This window comes from Caretta caretta, chromosome 2 (assembly GCF_965140235.1).
Source record: "Caretta caretta isolate rCarCar2 chromosome 2, rCarCar1.hap1, whole genome shotgun sequence".
NCBI classification, from domain to species: Eukaryota; Metazoa; Chordata; order Testudines; family Cheloniidae; genus Caretta; species Caretta caretta.
In genome coordinates this window covers 228,407,512-228,421,781 of record NC_134207.1, presented here as the reverse complement: position 1 = coordinate 228,421,781, position 14,270 = coordinate 228,407,512, and the positions used below count along the sequence as shown (strand labels likewise).

General features: G+C 42.2%; 1 protein-coding gene across 7 annotated transcripts in view; it reads right to left on the bottom strand.

Moving 5' to 3' along the window:
* OLAH (oleoyl-ACP hydrolase) overlaps positions 1–14,270 on the bottom strand; it is a 113,701-nt gene that overhangs the window by 749 nt on the left and 98,682 nt on the right. For 5 of the 7 annotated variants that reach the window (XM_075125881.1, XM_075125878.1, XM_075125880.1 and 2 more), the window contains 4 exons: positions 4,538–4,676; positions 1,946–2,045; positions 662–831; positions 192–274 (listed from right to left, as the gene is read on the bottom strand). In XM_075125881.1, the coding sequence (XP_074981982.1) occupies positions 192–274; positions 662–831; positions 1,946–2,045; positions 4,538–4,617 (433 nt within the window). In that variant the 5' untranslated portion in view covers positions 4,618–4,676. The remainder of the gene's footprint in view (positions 1–191; positions 275–661; positions 832–1,945; positions 2,046–4,537; positions 4,677–14,270) is intronic. The other 2 variants (XM_075125876.1, XM_075125877.1) reach the window with 1 other exon arrangement.

Genomic DNA, 14,270 nt, shown 5'->3' with positions numbered 1-14,270 from the left:
CTTGTGTAATTGTTTTACGTAACTTGTTTCAAGATTATTACTAATTCCTTATGAATCATTCTGGCTCATATACTGCAAGAGTCCTTCATATTTCCATATCAATTAAAATGAGATTATAGACAGAGCTGCTCATTAACCTGATTCAACAGAAGTACAGCTAAATATTAGAGGCAAAGCACACTACTAGATACCTTCTAAATCCAATGGCCAATCTTCAGACCCACCAAAGCATGTAAGGCCACAAGAGAGACCATCTATTACCAGTTCCTCAAAGCTGTGAATAGAAAGGAGAGCTTGAATCTTTCCACTCTAGATTCCCCCTCCACATGCAAAATATCTTTTTCTCTTCCCCCTCTAAAACATAATAAAACACTTTGCCAATGTACTCTTTAGTACAGAATGCAACCTGCCATTTACTTCCTATAAATGGGATGGGGAAGAACTGAAGGAGAGAGAGTTGTTCTACCTTTAAGATTCTAGGCTGGATCTTTAAAAATGCTGTTGTTTCTATTACACAAATGCTTTTATCATGAAAACAAAGATTCAGGGACAAAAATGGGAGATCCTTGTGTGATAGGTCTCAGTAGAGGTGAATGTTCTATTTTAGACTATGAATGAATAATCCGACTCTCAGAATATACTGTAAAACTGTGCTACTTACAGAAAGGACTGAACAACTGCAAGATCTGCTCTTAATGCAGGAATATATTGTTTCATAACATTTTTGTTCTGCAGAAACTCAGGAAGTGTATCTCCAAGAGACTGTATCTTTTTGATAATTTCGTCTTCGTCTTTGTCTTTTACTGTGTGGAGAGGGTAACAAAATGTTGCCTGAAAGCATCATACAATATATATTAGGTGTTTCATAAAATACACTGTAAACAACTGTCCCTAAAAGATTTAAGTCTTAGGAAAGAAGCTTAAAGAACATCTAACCTGTAGTATTTTCCCCTGTCCCCAATAGCATAGTAATATAATAGTGGCATTATGATTTAGTGGCTGGTTGGTTTCAGAAGTCACATAATCTTTATAGAGATGATAATCTTGGAGTGGAAAAGAGGCTGCCCGAATACTTCTGTAGAACACGCTGTACTGGTTATTCAATGGATTATAACAAAAGGCATTGCTAAAGCTTTGTGTCTGTCTCTTGCTGCTAGACAGTAGTTTCTGAAAATGTAACTTGTGAGGGAGACAGAAATATAAAGGCTATTCAATTTTTGCTGTGAATTTTTTATTCTAAATGCTGAAACCAAACTACCAAAATAATGTCTTTATCAGACAGTGAAGCAGAACTGTGGATATAAATCCAGCTGCAGTGGGCTTGAGAGACCCCAGGGCCCAGAAACCTTGCAGGAAACATTGTTTCCATGGAGGTATGAGACATCATCCAAAAACACTGTTTCTAAATAGCCTGGAGGGAGAAGCAGTAGCTGGTGCATGAGAAGCAGCTGCATGGGGAAAATGGCCAAATCCCTGCTGGTCCCCTGAGAAGAGTGGCAGAACCACCAGGAACTAAGGAGCGGTGAGGAAAGAGGCAAAGCCACCAAAGAATGGGGTTGGGAATTAAGCAGAAGGCAAAGGTACCAAGGACTTAGCAGGAGGTCCAGGAGAGGGTACTATGTGTTAGGAGGGTGATGTACACTTCCATTTCTGGGAGGAAGGGTATGCTAGGTTTTGCCTGGATGCCTATCTGACTAGTAAGTGCATCACCGTAACAAGTAATGTGCGATGCTCTAACAACCTCAATTTAAGCTCCCCACAGATAATGGAATATATATGCATGAATCCTCATGTGCAGTGGTTGTCTTTTCTCTGTAGACATTACTAAACTCTGCATACTAGAGTAGAGTCAGCTGCACTTTGGAGGGCCAAAGCCGGTACTTTATACATGATTGTATAGCTAAATACTATTTTATTTCATATTATCAAAGATTATATCACTTACATGTGGAGCACCTGCGCTTGATATAAAAAGATGCACTGGTTGTAGTCCATATTTTTCTTTCAAGTGTACTGCAACCGCAAAACTAACATATGATCCAAAACTGCATTGAAAAGAGAAGCCAAATTAATCTGACTAAAAACGTATCTTTCAGGACACAATTAAACGCAGTTAGAATCCCAACTCTAGTAAGGTACAATTACTGTGGTAAACATTCTTTGAAACAATAAAATAGTACCTTGGTGCAGTGTGTTATAGGTCCCTAATTACTAGAAGTAAATTGTTTAGAAAACAACAATTTAAAGAGTAATGATGCTAGTCAATTCACATGTAAAAGTGAAATCAGATTGCAGATCAGACCTAATACAGCACTTTTGCTTCTTTCACTGTTCCACTTTGCTTACAATATGACTGAATGCTTTGAATATTCCTTGAAAACTAAGTAACCTTCAAAATCCATTTGCTCGTCCATTGTTAGTGTAAGCAGCAATATTACTATTAGGAGTAAACAGTCATAAGTAATGATTATTACACTAACACACTTATTTGGAAGGTATCTGTACCTGAAAGGTTCTGACCCTGACCGATATACTCATAATCAACAAGAATGTCAAAAAAGCAACTGAGGAAGGATGGTCCAGTGGTTAGGGCACTAGCTTAGCGTGAGCGCTAGTCCCTGCTCTCCCACAGATGGCGTGACCTTGACCTAGTCATTTAGTCTCTCTGTGTGTCCATTCCCTCTCTGTAAAATGGGGCTAGTAGACTTCCCTGACCCACAGGGGTGTTGTGAGGTTGAACACGGTAAAGATTATGAAGTGCTACAATGATGGGGGCCTATATAGATACCAGAGAGAGATCATGGCCATAAACAAACAGATCTCAGAAGTGGCATAATTTGCCCCCCCTCATCAGTGCCACTGATGTATTTTGGCATCTCGTGTGCCACGCATTCTAAAGACAAGTTGCTGACTGAAAGTACTCTGCCTCAATGGGACTGTGCCGATGTGCACCAGCAGAGGGTCTGGCCTGCAGGGTGAAACAGTGAGCAGTTCCAAGTCTGTTTGTTTCACATGCCACTCTCAGAGAGAAGGCCGAACACTGTGCAGCCCAGAGTGTGGTCATTTATTAGTTAAGGCTTTATGTTATATGTGCTTTGACAGGCATAAGCTCTGTAATATATACTAGCTGACAGTTGACTTTCAAGGATATCCCAAAGCAGGTCATTGCAGTAAAATAGCAAGGTGTGGATTACTATGGAGAGATCTCCATTCAGAACAAGTAAACTTCCAAATATTTTGAAAATGGAAAAAGCCACTTTTGACCTCCACCACAGTATGGGCCTCCATATTCCACTTATGGTCATAACTGACTGCCCAGCCATGAATCCAGTTCTGTAAATCCCATTAAGAGAGAGGAGAGCTACTGAGGAAGCAATATGCTCCAGAAGTTTTCCAGTATTGAGAAGCAATAGCTCAGTCTTATCTGCACTGTCCCATATCCATCCTTTCAAATTCAGCTAGGCAGGAAAGGAACTGCTCAGCTGCAGGAATACAGTAATGTAGATCTAGGCATACTGCAGATATCTCAGGGTGGGTATCATATCAGTTCTCCGAGTGGCTCCACTTGTACACAGAACAACAAAGATGACAAATGATCACCACTAGAATCCATATAGACGTAATTTCAGGGTAGGCGTGTAATCACCCAAGCCCCACATCTACAAGTAGATCTACTCTGGAACAGTCCTGTCCTCCTCTGCTATTCCACACAGTAGGACAAACAGCTTCTTCCGGTTGATGGTTTCAAAAGTACTCAGCAGATTTTTCTACGGGTAACATCAGACTGTTTCACAGAAATGACAGACACTACATACCACTTGGTTATACCACAGCCCCAACTGGACTGGTATATAACAAATAGTCCCCTTCCATGCATATGCTCATGAAGTACACCCAGTTCAGGCACCATGTCTTATCAAAAAAGGGAGGTCCAAGTCTAGGTAATACCTAAGCACAGTTCTTACTATCAGCAAACAGGATATTGAACAAATACATAATAGAGAATAACTGGCTAGATGGTAGTACTCCAGAAAGGGAGCTGGGGGTTGTAGTGGACCACGAATTGAATATGAATCACAATGGAAAAACCCCTTTCGTAGCTCTAGTGTCTACAAATGTGCTGCTGTAGCATTGCTAGTGTAGATCTACCCTATGATTCTGTTTCAGCCAGTCCAGCACTCTGCACTCACCTCTGGGGAAAGAGCTAAGTAAGTCACTGTCTACACTGTGCACCTTACCGAGGCGCAGCTGTGCCGCTGTAGTCACGCCATTGTAAGGTGCGCTGTGTACCTGTTCTTTACAAAATAAAACCACCCCCAACAAGGGGAGGGGGGGGATAGGTTCATCGCCGCAAGCAGGGCTCCTGCCTACAGAGCGCTGTCCACACTGGCACTTTTCGTCATTAAACCGTTTGTTGTTTTTTCACACCCCTGGGTGACAAAAGTTTTAACAACAAAAGCGCCAGTGTAGACAAAGCCTAAGTATCCAGCAACCGATTTTAGGCTCCTTTGCCACATATTTAAAAAGATGTTTTTACCTGTGACCAAAAAATGCAAAAGGTTTCTCTTGCAAGTCGTGAAGCAAAACACTAGTAATGTCATTAATGATCGTTTTCATGTCTTTTGCAAAAGGTTCATTAACACGAGATTCTCTTCCAGGAAGCCTTATAGAATACACTAGAGGGGGAAAGAAAATTATAGTCATTTCAGATGACTCTAAAATTCATGCCTTTAAATTATCAAAACAGAAATTAACCACACATTTTTTAATTTACTTTGCAGAAAGCAACTATTAACAGCCAATTACATAAAAGGAAGGTTTTTTACATTAGTGACAATAATGATTAGGTGAAGTTTTAGCCCTGTGGTCAAAATGAAAAGGGCTTCACTCAAGGGCTTGGTATTAATTTTTTTATTCCCAACTATTATTTGTCCAGTTTACTTGGATTGTAAGATCTTTGGGGCAGGGACTGTTCTCTTACTAGGGGTCTTGACAGCACTCCTAGCACATGGGCCCCTCATCTTAGTTGGGACTTCTAGGTATTATTGTAATATAAATAATAATCAACATTATAGTTGAAGAATAACTAGTATGAATGTTCTCTATAAAATACCTTCTCGCTAGAATCCTAACTCCATTGGTAACTCTTTTGCACACCCTTTATTGCAATCTTTTTTTCTTTTCCCTTATTCCCCACAGTAGAACTTGGAATCATGATATTTATTGACATGGTTGTTTGTTCCTTTCAGAAGCTTGGTCTTCAAAGGACCATCCCTGGATTTTTACTGGACTGTTATATAGGGCAACTGAACAATGGGATAGATTGTAAAAATATGTTACTGTTTCTTCATTCTCCTTTTCATAGGCTGTGTCCTTCAAAAGTCACATGGAAGCAGGAGGGTCACACCCACCAAGAACAAAAAAGTATTGTATTTAAAATAAGCCACCACATAATACAATAGGTAGCAGGACAAAAATATAGGGTCAGGCCTTTTATAACTTTTATGAGCACAGTTAAGACAGTTCTGAAAGTGCATGCTGCTCTGAATTTTACTCAACAGTAGCTGCAATTGTTTTGAGGGCCCCCTCTCCCAGTAGCTTTTCTGGAAGTATTTCCGTCAAAACAAAAAACTTTTTTTTACTTCAAGGAAAATTGGATGTGACTGGCACAACAATTCACTGGAGGTATTCAGAGTTAGGGGACTGGTTTTATTTCAATGCTAATGCTCTCATGTAATGCCAGATTATTCTCTTTTCTTTGTGAAAGGTCTGGAAAATAGCCATGGCTTCTCCCCTTCAAAAAGTGCAAGTATGAACCTTTTCCAGGGCTGATACAAGTGATAGCCATGGGAATTACTTCACTCTGTAACTAAATGCCATTTTACTGTTACAAAGCCATTGAGTGACATTGGTTTTGATACAGGGAATGGAGAATCATGCAGAGAAGTGTAGCTAACTGCAATTCATTCTGCACAGGAAAAGGGTCTGCAGCTTCCCAGCATATTGAAATGAATTTTTAAATGTTCCTTTTTGAGCATTTTTGCTGCATGTACATTTTTTAAAATATAACCAAACGTTACTGTATTGCTGACCCATTTAACAGATCTGTTTCTAAACCAGTCAAGCCTGCTTTAGCTTAGAGAAAGAAATTTAATTGAAGGTAGATATATTCATGTATTGAACCCAGGCACTTGGGACCTGCTTTGCGGTGACACAGAAGTTGAGGGAACTCAACATCCCAATGGAGGTTTTCAGCACCTTGCAAGGGGGAGCCATGGTAAGAACATTATTAGAAAGATAACTCAGCTCTCTTTACCAGAATTGAGAATATTCTGTTTAAGATCTTACAACTCTGCATGTTAGTATCCTGTCCAGATGGCCCATCTTTATTAAATTGTACTTGTCATACACAAAAATTACTGACCTTCTATTGCGTTGTCAAAGCGTTTGCCCCACTGTGCAAAATGGGTGGCACCACTGCCAGCCCAGGGGAAGCAAATCAGCCTGTAAAGCGCCTTAGGCCTTCTGTATAGACAAGCAACAAACTTTCTCCATTCTTGAGAAAAACAAAAAGAAATCACATTCGTTTGTTTTTTTAAATTAAAGAGTGTGGTTCTAGACTTCATTTAGTTCAAAATAGGCCTATATTTTCCATTGTCAAAACTGCTAGCACTGTGTCACCTGCCTGTTGGGGAAAAAAAAAAAAAGTCTTTTTATTTTTTGAAAAAATTCCAGCAGGCTGATCCTAAAGCATTTGTCAACGTGCAAGGAAGAGGAGAAGACCACCTGAATTTCTCAGTTGCCTATTTTGCCTATTTTTACAGGAAGTTGTGTCCTATTAAAATAACCTGTAGCACTAGTAAAAAAGAAAAATAGCATCGATACACATTGGAAATCTAAACTGGAATCCCTGAACCATTATTTGAAAGCCCAAATCAATACAAAACATTTTCAAGCTTCCATTTCTTAGGGATGGATACAGATTAGCCTCTAGTAGAAGTGAAATCGACATCACCATATTTTTTCCTCTCAGTCCCCTGGTGGAAAAAAAGCAACAAAGGTAATGTTTTCTATTCCAGGTCTTGATAATAGGATGAAAGTGGAAAAAGTTTTAGTTTAATCATTTCTACTAATTGCCCCACTGACCAGCTTTATAATCTTTGTTCATTGGTTGATGATTGCTCTAAAGTAGTCATCAGTTGCACGTCTGAGCTAATGAATGAACATGAAGATTAATTTAATAACTACAGTGAGTGACAACAATTGTTTATTTATTTCTCTACCTTATGGAAGGGGACAGCAAGCATATCCATCACCTTTCACAGTCCAAAGTCCATTGATCAGGCCTACGGTATACATGCTTAGTAAATACCAAAGGCTAGTAAAGATTAAGTTACACTCAGACACATTGATCAACCTGCAAACTAAGCACAACTTCGAAGAATATTTGTTATGAGTATTTCCTGTATTATTGAGAAGGAAAATTAGCTGGTTTTAGCACTGAGTGTAAAGACCATCGGAACAATTCTTACTTTTGTTTTCTGATTTCTTCATCTCTACTCTTGCTGCTTAGATTTGCGAACATCAGTAGTGAGGGTGATCATAGAATATCCGGGTTGGAAGGGACCTCAGGAGGTCATCTAGTCCAACCCCCTGCTCAAAGCAGGACCAGTCCCCAACTAATGATTGCGCACTAGATATAGTGTACAAGGGGAATGCTCCGTCAGTGTGTTATTTACTTCTCCCAGTTTGATACCTCAATTCCACCAATATCCAAGAACAGGGGGATATCTTTGAATGTAAGGACCTTCTACAGCTACATGCTACTGGAGCATCACCTGTTATGAAGGAGAAATAGATTAGAAGCTATACTGATGAAAGAACACACTTGTGTGCTGGACATATGTACAGTTGTTGTTGTGGAGGCCAACTATAGGGTCCAATTCTCTTCTTTTTTGCACCACTTTTGTAACAACATATGCCCATTCTATTCAATGGAGTTACTCCCAATTTACACAGGAGTCGGTGACAGAAGAACCAGGCTTTCTCCACTGTTTCTTCAACCAAAGATCAATGCTTGGGAGAAAAAAAAAAGAAAAAGAAAAAAAGTTTACTGGTTCCAAAAGTATTTATACTGGTCTGTTAGACTGTTTATAGCCTAGGTAAGTAATGAGATGTTAAGCTGAAAAATCACCAAATGAAAAAGAATTGGGGTCATGCTTTTTTATGTTTCTTTACGGTGAATGTTTGGGTTTTTTTGTTTGGTTTGTTTTCTGTGTTTTTGGTTGGCTGGGGTTTTGGGGGAAAGGATTTTTAAAGTTTTATTTTCTGTTTGCCTTGTCTGCTCTGAATCTCTATGGAAGAATGAAGAACTGGTGCAATTATGACATCACAAGAGACAATTAACTGAAAGCCAAACAAATGAGCTTGGAAGTGATTTTTAGTAAGACTGTTTAAAACTTTGCCTTTTGTTCCCTTTCTTATCACTTATTCATCTTCTCTGTCAAATAAGCACTTGCTGAATTTTTAACTTTCTTCCACTGCCTGTCCTAATGATTTAAGAGGTGAAAGAGCTCTGAGTCCAGATCTGAAAACGCTTAATGAGCCTTCCACCAAAAATCAGGAAAGATCAGACTTGATCAGACAGGGAATACACTGACAAAATGTTTTAGGCTTCTTTATACACCCTGGAGAAATTAAAAAGGGCACAAGTGCAATTAAAAACTTTTTCAGGTCAACTTGAATCTCTGATTCTAATGATTAGGAAGGCATCTCAGTTGCTATGTGAGCGAGACACAGATAGCAATCAAATGACAAGATATTAAAGGTCCTGCAGCCTGCTGAAGATGCTTTGGAAAGCAGAGAATCCACCAAACTCTGATACTTGGAACAGCCTCCCTCCTCCATACACTCTTGGAAACCTCACTCTCACTCTCCTCCTCCAACCCACCCTTCAAAATGCACTTCTTGATCTGTAATTCCACCACTAATCTCTGTTTGGATGGCCTCTATTGTTACTCCCACACTTTTTAACTTTCATACTACAGTAGCTCCTAAAAGCCTCTACCAGGTTGGGTCCCATTGTGCTGGCCTTTGTACACACAAATAATAAATGACAATCCGTGCCCCTAAAGAGCTTACACCTGATCCTGAATGGATTTAAAACAAAACAAAGCTGTAACAAAGAAGCGTAAAAATCAATTTAAACACATTTCCCCCTCTTCCTGTTTTGTCACCTTACTGCCGACATAGTGGTTCATAAAGGCTTTGCTTCTCTGTTTTGCTAAATTGTAAGGTCCATGGGACTGGGACCTTTTTTTAGGTCTATGAAGCATTACGGAAGCATATGGCTTCTAATTAGAAAATAACTAACACAACTACCCATACCTAAAGCTCCAACACACAGAGATTCCAATTAGGATGGGCAAACTCATTTTGTCACAATGGGAACTAGCCTGAACTTCTGCCATCTTTTAATGTTGTTTCAAATGAATGTTGTTTCAAAGACTCAGGCTCTTCCAGTGATTAAAGGCTTCATATTTCCCAAGAGCACAGGAAGCCAGAATTCCTGACATCCCATCTCAGCTCTGCCACTGACATGCTGTGTGGTTTTGGGGGAAGTCACTTGTCCTATCTGTACCTATTCCTCCACTTGTGAAATAGGAGTGTTACTATTCTCCTCCTCACACTGGGTTTCTGAGATTTCCAATAATAATCATAGAATCATAGAATCATAGAATATCAGGGTTGGAAGGGACCCCAGAAGGTCATCTATTCTAACCCCCTACTCGAAGCAGGACCAAATCCCAGTTAAATCATCCCAGCCAGGGCTTTGTCAAGCCTGACCTTAAAAACCTCTAAGGAAGGAGATTCTACCACCTCCCTAGGTAACGCATTCCAGTGTTTCACCACCCTCTTAGTGAAAAAGTTTTTCCTAATATCCAATCTAAACCTCCCCCACTGCAACTTGAGACCATTACTCCTCGTTCTGTCATCTGCTACCATTGAGAACAGTCTTGAGCCATCCTCTTTGGAACCCCCTTTCAGGTAGTTGAAAGCAGCTATCAAATCCCCCCTCATTCTTCTCTTCTGCAGGCTAAACAATCCCAGCTCCCTCAGCCTCTCCTCATAACTCATGTGTTCCAGACCCCTAATCATTTTTGTTGCCCTTCGCTGGACTCTCTCCAATTTATCCACATCCTTCTTGAAGTGTGGGGCCCAAAACTGGACACAGTACTCCAGATGAGGCCTCACCAATGTCGAATAGAGGGGAACGATCACGTCCCTCGATCTGCTTGCTATGCCCCTACTTATACATCCCAAAATGCCATTGGCCTTCTTGGCAACAAGGGCACACTGCTGACTCATATCCAGCTTCTCGTCCACTGTCACCCCTAGGTCCTTTTCCGCAGAACTGCTGCCTAGCCATTCGGTCCCTAGTCTGTAGCTGTGCATTGGGTTCTTCCATCCTAAGTGCAGGACCCTGCACTTATCCTTATTGAACCTCATCAGATTTCTTTTGGCCCAATCCTCCAATTTGTCTAGGTCCTTCTGTATCCTATCCCTCCCCTCCAGCGTATCTACCACTCCTCCCAGTTTAGTATCATCCGCAAATTTGCTGAGAGTGCAATCCACACCATCCTCCAGATCATTTATGAAGATATTGAACAAAACCGGCCCCAGGACCGACCCTTGTGGCACTCCACTTGATACCGGCTGCCAACTAGACATGGAACCATTGATAACTACCCGTTGAGCCCGACAATCTAGCCAGCTTTCTACCCACCTTATAGTGCATTCTTCCAGCCCATACTTCCTTAACTTGCTGACAAGAATACTGTGGGAGACCGTGTCAAAAGCTTTGCTAAAGTCAAGAAACAATACATCCACTGCTTTCCCTTCATCCACAGAACCAGTAATCTCATCATAAAAGGCGATTAGATTAGTCAGGCATGACCTTCCCTTGGTGAATCCATGCTGGCTGTTCCTGATCACTTTCCTCTCATGCAAGTGCTTCAGGATTGATTCTTTGAGGACCTGCTCCATGATTTTTCCAGGGACTGAGGTGAGGCTGACTGGCCTGTAGTTCCCAGGATCCTCCTTCTTCCCTTTTTTAAAATCTTTCATGCAAAGATCTGTAAGTTCTTTACAAAAGGTGGGTACACAAGTCAGTGGCAGAGTGATGAGTAAAACCAAAGCCCAATGATGAGCTGCCAAAATCTTAACAATCGGTTCTCTCGTCACCCCATGAGGAGGTCGTTGCCCACCCCCGCTCCCCCCTGGGACTCCTGCCCCATCCAACCTCCCGCTTTCCTTGATGCCCCCCCGCAGGACTCCTACCCCATCCACCCCCCTCCTCTGTCCCCTGACTGCCCCCAGAACCAGGCAGGAGGGTCTCGTGGGCCACCGTAGTGGGTACCCACCCCACCCCTAAGAGCCAGAGGTACCTGCCTGGGGGTGCTTACCTGGGGTAGCTCCCAGGAAGCATCCAGCAGGTCCCTCTGGCTCCTAGGAGCGGGGGAGCATAGCTGGGGGAGGGGCCGCTCCCCGCACCAATCACATCAAAAGTGGTGCCTTAGGCACTGACTCCCTGGGTGCTCCGGGGCTGGAGCACCCACGGGGAAAATTTGGTGGGTGCAGAGCACCCACCGGCAGCTCCCCGCCCCGCTCCCAGCCCCAGCTCACGTCACCTCACCTCCGCCTCCACACGCACCGCACCGCACCGCCCCGCTCCTCCGCACCCCCCCGCCCCAGCTTCCCTCGAATCAGCTGTTTGCACGGGAAGCCTGGGAGGGCTGAGAAGCAGGTGGCGGCTTTCTGCTCAGAGTTACTCTGTGAGTGTGTGTATGTAAGAGCGTGCACATCTCTGTCTTTCTAAGGTATATAAACGAAATATGCCTTACAGAATACACCCAGCAAGTGGCTGACGCTAACCCACATATTCAAGTATAAAGCCCACTGAATGAAGATAGCCCATGCACACCATCCATTAGGGAAGGAAAAAAGATTTAATTTTTTTAGACAACCGAGAAAAGGGAGATGGAAGATCAATTTTTGAAATCGCTTTATATTCAAATATCAGTAAAAGGATGCTTAAAACATAAAAAGCCAGTGTATTTGTTTTGAGCTGAGAGGAAAAAACATGTAAAAAACTTAATGCAAACAATTATGTTACTACAATATCAAGGGCTAGATTCTGCCGCCCTTAATTGTGATGAGTAGTGCCTTACTCTACAACTAATCACAAGGATTTTTAGTTTTCTGATCTTCAGCATTCATCCTGATCTCTGGCACACAGTAACTGTGGTGATCCTGTATATCCGCAGCCCCATTGGGGAAGGGTGCAGTTAGAGCTCTGCCAAGTAGTTTTAAAGATTTAAATAGGACTGCTCCTCTGCTGTGCTAATTAAGGGTCACTCTGTAACTATCACTGCTGAACATCAGTTTACATAGGATGAAAATTTAGCCCCTGCACAATAGGATTTGCACAACTCTTAAATCCCATTTAAACTGTAAAATTAGAGCTTGAATGGGATTTAAGTGCTTCATAGGCCTTGTTCTCCCCCCTGAAATCCACCCACAAGAGACTGCAAGTGGCTGTGGAGGGAGAAGGGGGTCCTCCTAAAAGGCATGCTTCGCACCCTGTGGGGATGCTGGGAGAGAGCAGTTCTTGGGAAGTCACAAGCATCAGAGCTTCGTTTTCACAACCTGGCATGCAGGCCACAGCTGGCTGCTCTAAAGAAATACCAGCTGATTTTGCACTAGTGCCTGGGACAAGCAGACAGTCAAGCACCTTTGTTATTTAAAATAAACACAAGGGATATGGCAGACGTTTGTCCATATAAATGATAGTGTTCTTCAGCACCCACGGGGTGTTTGAGTAATGTTGATTATCTGACATGCATCCTGTATGTAGGAGGAGGCAGCCACTTGGGTTTGTGTATAAAGATTTTATTATCATCCTGTCACTGCCTTTTACACAAAGCCCAGCTATCAATCAACTATATTTCTATAACACACACTGTAGAAAAACACACACTGGCAATGGGGAAAAATCACAGTGGTGGCCACACCCCCTTAAAGAGGAAAGTACAACAAGATATTTTTGGGGGTGGAACATCCTCATACTCATCTCTTTGGAAGTTCCACCCTACAGGGGCCTGAAAGGAAGATTAGATGTTATCAATGATTTATAGAAGAGCAACCTAACAAAAACAGTGTGTTTCCCTCACACTTGGCTAGCATGCTCCAACTCCAAGGAGGAAGAGTCAGAAGAGAAAGATTGTGACCTGGATCACTTCAGGGAACAGAAGCTTCCAGGTGTGAGGCAACAGCATTCCCCACTAGGCAGGAAGGTATGTTGATGGAGGCGGAAGACTGTTTTCACCCTTGATGACTGGCTCATCAAAATTAAAAGGCTGTCTGCCACCCAAGGAGTTTCTTTCTCCAGGGTCCTCTCCTCTTAGTAGCCCCAAATGAACTCAGCAAGAACAGCAGCCAACTTCCCTCTGAAGACACAGGATAAAGCGGGTCCCTGCCTGCAGTATGTTCTCCCTCTTCAGGGGATCTACACTGCTTCCCTCAGGCCAGGTGCCATGCCTGCCATTGCTGTTGAGGGGCAGCATCCTTCGTCAGGGCCTGGAGCTAGACAAGTGCAATGGAGTGCACAGTGCAAAGTACCCTTGTCCCTGAGGATCTCATCTCAGCTGTCTCTCACAGAAGTGGTGACAGGTGAGACCTTCTCCCTGAAGATACCTTCATGGGGAGTGAGTCTTCCCACTCCTGTTTCCATCATCCTCTTTCTTCTTTGTCTTTCCTTCATCTCCTCCCTGTTTCCTCCATCTCCCCATGTCAGTCTCTCTTCTTTTATTCTCCCCCCAGTTCTGTCCCTCTTTCTTACCATGTTTCCTCTTCCATCCACAAACCATTCAGACAAAAAACTGTAAGATGGCTGCTACCTTACTTCTTTGCTAGACACAAAAATTGTCTAGTTATTAAAGGCCCAAAATTATTTCCCACAACCATTTGGACTTAAGCTTTGCTCATGTTAATGTTTATGACAACTGAATAATAAAGAGGTTATAACGTGGCAAACCAAAATTCAATTTCTGATCTGTTGAAACTATTAATACAACTTGATATACACAGGTCCTGATTCTCCATGGCCTTGCACCATGTGCAACCCATGCAGACATTTATATTTTCACCAAGTGCACCCAAATCAGAATGGTGGCATTTTACATCCACTTTGAACACGTGAATGACTACAC